This window comes from Gadus chalcogrammus, chromosome 16, assembly GCF_026213295.1.
Source record: "Gadus chalcogrammus isolate NIFS_2021 chromosome 16, NIFS_Gcha_1.0, whole genome shotgun sequence".
NCBI classification, from domain to species: Eukaryota; Metazoa; Chordata; class Actinopteri; order Gadiformes; family Gadidae; genus Gadus; species Gadus chalcogrammus.
This window is the reverse complement of record NC_079427.1, coordinates 16797823-16809109: the sequence shown is the minus strand read 5'-3', so window position 1 is coordinate 16809109 and position 11287 is coordinate 16797823. Positions and strand designations below refer to the sequence as shown.

At 45.5% G+C, this 11287-nt stretch overlaps 1 protein-coding gene across 2 annotated transcripts; it reads right to left on the bottom strand.

Moving 5' to 3' along the window:
- Positions 1 to 417: 417 nt before the first annotated feature.
- Positions 418 to 10100, bottom strand: LOC130405920 (uncharacterized). Of its 2 annotated transcripts, none has more exons than XM_056611233.1 (2): positions 9535 to 10100; positions 418 to 4409 (listed from the first exon to the last, which is right to left on the bottom strand). In XM_056611233.1, exon 2 carries the CDS (start codon positions 4105 to 4107, stop codon positions 2086 to 2088), a length of 2022 nt encoding a protein of 673 aa, XP_056467208.1. In that variant the 5' UTR covers positions 4108 to 4409; positions 9535 to 10100; the 3' UTR covers positions 418 to 2085. The 2 variants fall into 2 exon arrangements, with proteins under 2 accessions (XP_056467208.1, XP_056467209.1); XM_056611234.1 differs by having other exon boundaries at positions 418 to 4242.
- Between the last annotated feature and the right edge of the window lie 1187 nt (positions 10101 to 11287).

The window sequence follows — 11287 nt, the reverse complement described above, 5'->3', positions numbered from 1 at the left end:
AGAGAGAGAGAGAGAGAGAGAGCTTTTCTTGACTTTGTGAGTTTATTATGCAACTTGTTTTGCCTCAGATTGAAACAAAAGGTTTGATTATGATTATTTCCTGGTTGAAGATTTTCACATTGATTTTAATTTCAAACATTTGCATATCTTTTAAGTTAAATTAACAGTTATGCAGGTAGGCCGAATTACAGGTCTGAATAGATATGCATTCTCATATACATGTATGTGCAGGGTGCGATTTGTGAAAAAACCAGAGGGGGGGATAATTTTGGGAGACATTTTATTCAGGAAAAATAACCACACAACAGTGTGAAAACTTATGAAAACAGGTGATCTTGTGACCTTGTGTATCTAAACCTTACACTTAGGCCCAATCTCAATACTTCCCCTTACCCCTTATCTTCCCCCTTACCCTTGAAGTTGCGCGTTCATGTAAGAGCTAGTGGTGTCTCAATACCCAATTTGATCAAGATTAAGGGATAAGATTGAGTGCTATGTACCCCTTATTTTTAAGATGATTTGAGAGCTCACTTGCTCCTCCAAGGGCTATCCCAGAGCACATAGCGAAACCGGGAATTTTCAAAAAAACATGGCTGCTTGAAGCGAGGAATATTTTACAGCTATCTACACAACTTTTTATATGTTTATAATGACTCGGTTTGATCTGAAATGTGCTACACGAATGATGCATAGTATTGTAGGTCTTAACTGAAGCTTTCAACCGGTAGTTTTAGGATACTATCATGTTCTTCAAGGAAAGAGGGGTCGAATCCAAAGGAATAGCTTTAAAGAGATACTTTATTTGTATAAAGTATTTTCGGTATGGTAAACTGATGCTCTGAAGTTAAGAGAGATTGAAGATGTGCCTTAGCACGTGCGAGAGTGTTCTCCTAGCTGGTCTAAGACTTTAGCCCACGAATGTCCTAGCGCTGCCTGGAGAGTTCTGTTGTCTTCAAGATGTGGAGGCTTTCTTATGGACTCGGAGGACCGGAAGACTTGGAGAAAACCGGTGGGACGTAATCCTCGGTTTCCTCGCTTGGTCTGTGGTGCTGCCCTCTGTGGATAAAGTATCTATTGCAGCCTTCAGTAAGGCTCCCCTTGTGGCTATGTATGGTATTTACGGCTAATATGTTTGGTCTTCATTAAGTCTATGTGTGGGTAGCTTAGATTCTTAAAATACGTAACAGTCCCTCCTTGGTCATCTCAGATGACCATACAATAATATTTTAAATCATAAACACCATTTACCACACCGAAAACAGTCAAATTAGGATCAACACCATCTACCGTTGTGGAAAACTCTTGAATAGAGGGGAAAAACCACAACGGGCTCATAATACTGAAATGGCATCCACCTTGTGGGTCTCATTGGAAATACAGGTCATTATTTAACAATACAACAATGAACATAAATCTTGTTATCATAAAATCACATGGCCAAATATCACACAAACAAAACCACTCATAGAAATCCTGAGCTAATACTTTTGGCTATGTGCTACAAGGCCATACAATTTTCATCATGTGTAAAAGTAAAGTAAAAATTGGTAGACATAATACAATTTTAAAATTTCAAAATAATTGACAAGCTATCATGGATTTGGGGGGTTCAGGTGATCTTCGTGTATTGGTGCGCCGGTTCATGTGGGTGGTTAGGGCATAGATTTGGGGGGTTCAGGTGATCTTCGTGTTTTGGTGCGCCGGTTCATGTGGGTGGTTTTGGGCTTGTTATTATTGCAGTCATTGTTTTTTCTGTCGCCGTCTGGCCTGTAATTCATGAACCCAAGACTCGTCCCTCCTTGTCAAGGGCTCAACTCAGAGGGGTTACTCCTACATCATGGGAGCCTTCAAACAGGTTCTCCGTCGTCGTCGTGTCAGTAACAGGTGGCCTGTAAAACAATCGCCTCAAGGAAGATCAACTGTACCATTATTAATGCAGCGATTCAGAAATAACGAGTTGTACTCACAACCAAACAATACTATATAATAACAAGCACAACTCGTCTTGGTGGTTCAATAATTAATTATTCAAGTAAATCCAGGATATTGATTATCTTAGACACAGGTGCTACAAATGGTGGCATTTTATTCTATATATTGTAATTGGATAGGTTCAGGCTCCTCAGGTGGTATCTCATTCAAGTTCAACGGATTATATCTGATTCCTACGTAAGCATGAATGTCACCTGGCACTTTTGTGGCGCCCAATGCTGTGGTGATCAGCCGATTCAGTAGCCCTCGTGCGCAGGGAATACAACAGCAGCCGACAACAATTAACACGGCTACTGCCACTATTCCCGCGATGAGTACTGACTGGATCATACCTCTCCACCTACCAAACAGGTTCTCCATCCATCCAGCTATTGGGTCACCAATACCGGAGTTCTCGGCCAACTCCAACTTGAGGGATTGCAGTCCAGCCAATGCCCTGGCCACGGACCCATCTGGTGCTGTGTTATTGGGGATAAATGTACAACATGTTGTCCCTATCATCCCGCACACCCCTCCTCGTTCTGCTAATAACATATCTAAAGCTAGCCTATTCTGATAGGTCATCCGGGAGGTGGCATCCAATTGTTCGGACAGTCCTTTGACTGCCTCTTCTGTAAAATTAACAAACCGTTGTTGATTATAGTATATGTAATTTATCCAGTCAACATTTTTATTAATAGTAGACCACCAAAATAGAACTGATTCAAATCCTGCCGCTACCTGATTCCGGGCTTTATGTTCGTTGGGGACCCCTCGGGGTACTCCTATTGCGTCTATGTATATGTTTTTATCAAAACTACCCGGGACTGGTGCATACTCTCGTTTCCGACGGGTCAAGTCCGGGAGACCACCGTTGCTGGATAATGTGAGATCCATCACCGTCTTGCTATCGGGTAAAATGTAGATGGGCATTATTAACTGTATGATTGCGCATGTTCCTGAGAATTCAAAGGGGAGAACTCCCCTGAGGATCAGACCTCCACAGAACCACCATATATCACTACGGGCACGGGTCATATTGGACAACAATTTTATCTCTCTAGTGGTGTTACAAGAGTCAAGAGGAAATGATCCCACCTTTCTCCCTGTTCCCCTTCCTGTGATACAATGATAGTCCGGAGTTAAATTAACTTCAAATCTTGGGGGTAAAGATCTAATCGGGGTCTGAGGATACATGTTATTTAGTCTGGATTTTATTGCAATTGTGCACCCTGGGATGTGGCCGTCCACGAATAATTCCAATAGACAAACAAAACCTTGCGGTGAATTATGCGGGGTGATTCTAGCGGGGGCTGTGGTCAAGGAGGGGCGGCCGGCGGCACAGATAATGCAGTTGGTCTTGCCCTGGGCCCGGGCCGTGTAGTTCATCCATTTTAACCACATGTTCTGATCAAGCTCACCCGTCTTTACCTCCCAATATTCTTCGTGCGTCCCTCCATTTGGGTGCACTACCGGGGGTGGTGAGAGATGAGGCGCTCCTAAGGAATCATACGTCCCTCTAGATGGAAATTTATTGGGACCGCATGCAACTCCTGATAGATGGATAACTACCTTTAGGTCCTCCCCATAAGTATCCGCCCTTAACGTTAGAAAAACCAGGCCTTTGTCTGTCTTATGAGATCTGTTTTCGGGAATGAGTAAATCTGCCCTTAACTTTATGAATATTGACTCTCCCTTGACTGCTAGACCATTATTGCTCCAGACTTCTTTATAGCCATATAATCTTCTGGTAAGGGAGATTCCCTTTTGGATTTCCTTGTAGTTGGACCTCAGGGGATAATAGCCCTCCTTGTACCCAGGATGGGTAAGCCACGATGTCTGAAACCACGCCTCGCAGGAATAATCTCTCATGTAGCTACCGTCTCGTCTGGTGCTTACGCACATGTACTTTTCTGCCTGGTAGACCCGGTCCTTCCTGGTCCCACAGGGCAGCATATCACAAAAATTCAGCTCAAAGATACTTTCTATCCCTCGACAGTACCTTAACGAGACCTGACCTGTTGTTGTTGGTTTAGGCGGTGGGTACCTGGCGATGTTGTCTCCCGCTCCTTCTTGGAACAGGACTACCAGAAGGAATCCTACCAGGTACTTTCCCAAGGGCACGCTGTGGCCCATCGTCTTGGGATGAGGAGTGTTTGTCCTTGGCTTGGAGTGCAGCTAGGTCGGTCAGGGTCTCAGTCCACGATCTGCCAGGAGTATCTGCTTTGCGGCACCGGCTCAGGTGGTGCCACTGGGCCCCACGTCGGTCCTCTACAGAAACAGAAAAGGGTTTGGCCAAGAATACCTTGTATGGCCCCTTCCACCGGTCTTCTAGGTCTTTCGATGGTGTTTTTTCACCCAGATCCACTCGCCAGGTGTCACCGACGTTGGTGAAGGATTCTCTGGATCGGACGGCTTCTGGTCTGTGATCTGTCTTGCTACACAACTTTCAATCTTTGATTTAATATTCACACTACATCCCTCCTTGCGCATTGCTTCAGCCATGCGCATTAAAATTAACCAATCCTAACCATTTCTTATTTTGGTATTTTGGACCTCGTCAGGTCTGTTGAACTATGCATTTCTACCGCTTGTCCTCAGGATCCTCTATTGGGGGGGACTCCTCTATTGGAGGTTATCCCAGAACTCTTCTAATAAGAATCCCCAGGCCTGGATAACCCCGGATTTCTGTGGACGAGCGGTATGCACGCTATGGACAACTTTAAAGGCTAACCGTTCATGATGTGGAGTCTAGCTATTTTAAGATCACTGTGTAACTGCCGTACAGGGATCTGGTTGATGCAAGACCTCTGGGTTGGTGCCCTTTTGTAGGCTTCTAGTTTCTGGAATCCGGCTTTCCTAATTGTCGAATACAAGATAATGCATTCATATTGTGGTACGATATTATATCTATTGCAATCGCTCCAACGGAAGCAATAGTTGACCTTTGAACATTTCACGCAGTGTTTATTCGTATGTAGTAGCTGATTATAGCAGAATTTAAGCCATGTACATTTAATATTCGCAAAAAACGTATTGTAATTGTGTCTACCGCAGTTGAGCTAACTCCCTCCTTGGGCACCGTTTAAAACCATGTGCACCATTTATTAATTCAACATATTATTCTAGCAGTTGAACCCCGTGTCTATTTGAACCAGCCTGGTTCTCTACCTGTCTTGCTATACAAAACGCATGTATAATAGACAGAAGTGCTCAGCAACCTGAAAAAATAATTACTGTCAGTGTTTGGCATTCGTTCTTATACTGCCATTTCCTGGAGAGAGAAAGAATTAAGATCAATGCAGAGAAGTAAAAAGATGAGTGTTTGGCAACTATAATGCTTGTGTTGCCACCTCCTAAAGAGAAAAGAGAATTAATATTTTATGCACAGAAGTAAAATGATGATGATGGGCAACTGATCGTTGCCTTCCTGATTAGAAAAGAGAATATTTGTAGTAATGTTAACGATTAAAATGATGAATGTCGGGCATCCATTACTGCTCGGGTTGCCAAGGCCTGACGAGAAAAGAGAACAAATTTATTACAAATGCAAGAGATCGGCTACTTGGAAAGTTGGGGGGACGTCTAGTTGGGACTAATAATAGTTATATACTTGTGGTACATTTGGAGATGTTGAGATGTAATTAGGAATAATCTCGTGTTAACGAGTAGGCGGCACTACCAAGAACTACAAATATGGCTGCGGTGCATACTACATACGTATCAGCCGACTACAGAAACTTCTGAGTTCTATCTGTCCGGCTGAACACTGTGGTACCTTGTGGCATAAGGCTACCACTTAACCGCATTTTGCGCTCTCAGTACACTTTCTCCGCGCTGTGTGTACATGTATATATAAAAGTTATCGTTGTTAAAAATAGCGACACAGAGAGAGATGTGTCGTGTGAGAGGCTGGGGGGTGGTCTATATGATGAGGGTTTAGAGGGAGGAAGATTGGTGGTGGGGGATGGGGTTCATTAAGACAGTGGAGGAGGAGATTGGAACTCTCGTTAATGTTCTTTTGTGGCTCGATCTTCACAGAGACCGATAGTGGAGGACCTTACCTCGCACCCATAACCATGAACAATCGTTAACTACAAGTACTCAAAACGACGCCAGTGGGGCATTAAAGACAAATCTATTCTGTGGGGGGGGGTGGGAGATAGGGACTAAAGGATGGGGAAGGAATTTAAAGGGTGTGGTAGGGCCTACCTTTAGACAGGCAGGCAGACAGAGAGAAAGAGCGAGGAATTGGGAGTTACAAGATTGTACAACGTTAATTACTCTTCAATATTCCGTATTGAATTTGTGGAACAACCTTCCTGGTTGCCCAAAAGCAATATGTCTGTACAAACAAAGTGGAGAGAGAGTGAGTGAGTGAGTGAGTGAGTGAGTGAGTGAGTGAGGAAGAGGAAGAGGGAGCGGGGGAGAGAGAGCGAGAGAGATCTGCTATTCCAGGTCAGAGGTCATGCAGTCTTAACAAAAGACTGACCATTCAGACCCTACTGACTTGCAGGAGAGAGAGAGAGAGAGATGAGAGGGTGAGAGAGAGAGAGTGGGGGGGAGAGGGAGAGAGGGGGAGAGAGGGAGAGAGAGAGAGACAGATCTGCTTTTGTCCCAGGTCAGAGATCATGCAGTCTTAACAAAAGACTTACCATTGCAGACCCTACCTATTTGCAGAAGAGAGAGAGTGAGTGAGTGAGTATCAAAGTGAGTGAGTGAGGAAGAGGAAGAGGGGGAGAGAGAGCGAGAGAGATCTGCTATTCCAGGTCAGAGGTCATGCAGTCTTAACAAAAGACTGACCATTCAGACCCTACTGACTTGCAGGAGAGAGAGAGAGAGAGATGAGAGAGATGAGAGGGTGTGAGAGAGAGAGTGGGGGGGGAGAGGGAGAGAGGGGGAGAGAGAGAGAGAGAGAGAGAGAGATCTGCTTTTGTCCCAGGTCAGAGATCATGCAGTCTTAACAAAAGACTTACCATTGCAGACCCTACCTATTTGCAGAAGAGAGAGAGTGAGTGAGTGAGTATCAAAGTGAGTGAGTGAGTGAGTGAGTGAGTGAGTGAGTGAGTGAGAGAGAGAGAGATCTGCTATTGTCCAGGTCAGAGGTCATGCAGTCTTAACAAAAGACTGACCATTCAGACCCTACTGACTTGCAGGAGAGAGAGAGAGAGATGAGAGAGATGAGAGGGTGAGAGAGAGAGAGTGGGGGGGAGAGGGAGAGAGGGGGAGAGAGGGAGAGAGAGAGAGACAGATCTGCTTTTGTCCCAGGTCAGAGATCATGCAGTCTTAACAAAAGACTTACCATTGCAGACCCTACCTATTTGCAGAAGAGAGAGAGTGAGTGAGTGAGTATCAAAGTGAGTGAGTGAGTGAGTGAGTGAGTGAGTGAGTGAGAGAGAGAGAGATCTGCTATTGTCCAGGTCAGAGGTCATGCAGTCTTAACAAAAGACTGACCATTCAGACCCTACTGACTTGCAGGAGAGAGAGAGAGAGATGAGAGAGATGAGAGGGTGAGAGAGAGAGAGTGGGGGGGAGAGGGAGAGAGGGGGAGAGAGAGATCTGCTATTGTCCAGGTCAGAGGTCATGCAGTCTTAACAAAAGACTGACCATTCAGACCCTACTGACTTGTAGGAGAGAGAGAGATGAGAGAGATGAGAGGGTGAGAGAGAGGGGGGGAGAGGGAGAGAGGGGGAGAGGGGGAGAGAGAGAGAGACAGATCTGCTTTTGTCCCAGGTCAGAGATCATGCAGTCTTAACAAAAAGACTTACCATTGCAGACCCTACCTATTTGCAGAAGAGAGAGAGTGAGTGAGTGAGTATCAAAGTGAGTGAGTGAGTGAGTGAGTGAGAGAGAGAGAGGAAGAGGAAGAGGGAGCGGGGGAGAGAGCGAGAGAGACAGTGAGTGAGTGAGAGAGAGGGGGAGGTTAGGTGGGGGTGGGGGTCGCGGCACAGGGGCTATATCCAACACTTGAATGACCAAGCACACACTATTCGCACGTCGTGCTGTGAGTGTACCCGTCAATAAACAGTATTCAATGGGATGGGGACAGGGATCTGCAACAGGACCTGCGGAGAGGGTGGCGTTAAGATGGAGAAGTGAAAAAATAAAGGGGGGTGGGGGGCTTTTACTCCAGGACCTGCGGAGAGAGATCAAAGGGGTGTGAAGGGGGTTTACAATAGGATGTGGGGACGAGGACAGAAGGGTGGGGAGGGGGGGGTGAGTTTACGATAGGATATGGGATATTGGGACAAAGGATGGGGAGAGGGGGGTGAGTTTACGACCAGATCTATAGAGACAGAGACAGAAGGGTTGGGGTTATCAAAGGGGTTTTCTAGGATATGGGAGAAAAAGTACAACAACTATTCGAGTTGTTCCAGTCCTACCGGACTGCGCAACCAGGCCACAAGATAGCACCGGCACCGAGAGAGAGAGATCTGCTTTTGCCTAAGTCAGAGGTTATGCAGTCTTAACAAAAGACTGACCATTCATCTCCTACCGACTTGCAAGAGAGAGAGAGAGAGAGAGAGAGAGAGAGAGAGAGAGAGAGAGAGAGAGAGAGAGAGAGAGAGAGAGAGAGAGAGAGAGAGAGAGAGGGGGAGGGAGAGAGGGAGAGAGAGGGGAGGGGGAGGGGGGGGGGAGAGAGAGAGAGAGAGAGGAGGGGGAGGGGGGGGGGGAGAGGGGGAGAGAGAGAGAGAGAGATAGGATGTAACACTTAAGTTGAGCCCCCCGTTGCTTTAGAGAAATGGCGTCTATTTCAAAAAAGGAGTTCGACTATAACGACTGATGGTATGAACAAAGGAAACGCACGGTTCCAAGACGCGAGGTCCCCTTAAATCGTACACCACGTGGTACATCCAAAGGGCTGTAGAGACAAACTAGTTTTGACCCAGGTAGCTCTAGTCAAAAGCATGTATTGGATCTCTATAAGAAGTAAGAGATTCCTGCAAGTTTGTCCCCACGGCGGGTTAGCGAGGCGCTTGATAGCAGATGGGTTATTACTGCGTAAGTCCACCTCTACGGCTGCGTTCTATACTAACCAAAATTGCACATGAGATGTTACGTGAACCGGGCTGTGAGGAATCAATTCGATTTGAATTCCTTGGCTAACTACGGCCAAGCTTCCGGTTTAATATGCAACTAAGCTAGATTAACGTTAAAAACCTGACCTTTCCTCACCCCGCCGTAAGAGTTCAGAAGTTTATGGTCGGTAATAAATATACCTTATGGTGGCCCGGTTTAACGTCGGCGCTTCACCAAATAAATAACATGTAACCACAGGTGATATGTCTCCCACGTTGGTACGAACATTTAGATCTAAGTCAGGATTGCATTTGTCTATCTACAAACCCATATAAAACACACTCCTAGCCCTTATACTTCGTGAGCTCGTTATTTAATTTCAATCTGTTAGCTTATTCTAGGCCGTTTGTAACCGGCTGTATGAATTTAAACCAGTCCGAGATTACACGTCCCCGCAGCCTGACGGATGCAGTACAAGCTATTCACCTAATGTTACTAATCTAACTATACAGAGTTTAGTCATTGACAACAGGTTCTGTTTACCTTTGTTGTGGCGCCTGTAAGTAGCTTGTACTGCTTTCCGAACGGCCTCGCGGTCGCCAGTCTCGGTCCGGACTCTCCACGAACGTCGGGGTCAACCAATTATCATGTTCTTCAAGGAAAGAGGGGTCGAATCCAAAGGAATAGCTTTAAAGAGATACTTTATTTGTATAAAGTATTTTCGGTATGGTAAACTGATGCTCTGAAGTTAAGAGAGATTGAAGATGTGCCTTAGCACGTGCGAGAGTGTTCTCCTAGCTGGTCTAAGACTTTAGCCCACGAATGTCCTAGCGCTGCCTGGAGAGTTCTGTTGTCTTCAAGATGTGGAGGCTTTCTTATGGACTCGGAGGACCGGAAGACTTGGAGAAAACCGGTGGGACGTAATCCTCGGTTTCCTCGCTTGGTCTGTGGTGCTGCCCTCTGTGGATAAAGTATCTATTGCAGCCTTCAGTAAGGCTCCCCTTGTGGCTATGTATGGTATTTACGGCTAATATGTTTGGTCTTCATTAAGTCTATGTGTGGGTAGCTTAGATTCTTAAAATACGTAACAATACAAGTATACCACCACTCCATTGGCATATGGTAGCTTGCCAGCTAGATGCTACAGGCCTGCAGCGGATTCGAATTGTATCCGAATCCGTTCGGTTCGTTTACCACAGTTCGGAGCATTCTGGAGATCCGCGGATTTCGGTTTCATGAAGGCATTGCCTTATGTAGCGTATTTTGCCTACTGTAGCCTACGTCCGATACAAAAGGGTGTTTAGGACCCAGCGGAATGCATTCTCTCCAGTGCTGCCCGAGCCAATGAGACTTTTCCCGCCCCTCCCTTCAGCCTGTCAGCGTTCAAAACAAACTGGGCTTTAAACTTCGTTGCGCTCGTCGCCAGAGTTCTAAGCCTCGTCGGCCGTTATCCCTTACATGTTACACTCAGTGCACCATGTTTTCAAATGCATTTAGGGGAACATTTATTGCACAAAAAAGCCTTGCAAGTTGTCTGATTGCAGTCAATTAACACATTGCAAATAGCCTGTGGGTCTCATTCATTTTTGTGTTTCTCCCCCAAACCCTCCGTCAAAAAAAAGTCCGCCTTTTTACTATCACGGACATGATCCTAATCCGAACCGTATCCGAAACCGAGGACCAAAACGGTTATCTGAACCGAACCGTGGACACACTGATCCGTTTCACCACACACACCCTCAACTCTTCAACGATGGCGGCAGCATCTAAGATATATATATCGCTCTTCTTCTCTGGCTTTTATTGGCGTTTCGGCGCTCTGGTGACGGGGCAGCCAGCTGGCGACGATGAATGATGACGTACCCGAAACCGAGTGGCGTCTCATTTCATAGGGGAAAGATCTCAGCCCTTGGCCCTTACACTTGCAAGTGCTAGGGGGTTAAGACAAAGACAAAGACAAAGCAAAAGGGGCAAGTGGAAGAATCGAGATTCGGCCTTAGGCTTCATAACGTAGGCGGTAGGCCTATTTTGAACGTTAACCACTGCATTTGCAGAAATATTTTCTCATAGCTAATATTGTTTTTAAATGTGCCAAAAAAATATATATATATTTTTTTTCCCCCGATATTAGTTCAACAGAAAATATGAAATACCACAATGTGCTGTCAAGACGTTTTTTTTTTTTTTTATGGGTTAATCGGGTAGACTATTATGGCGACACATTAGTGCCATAATTCACTAATGTGATAAAATATGCATTCGGGCGTATTATATTATTCCACACGCGTAGATATTA

What these genes read in the sequence shown, in the direction of transcription:
- LOC130405920 (XM_056611233.1), bottom strand. Translation starts at nt 4,107, where the DNA reads ATGGGCCACAGCGTGCCCTTGGGAAAGTACCTGGTAGGATTCCTTCTG.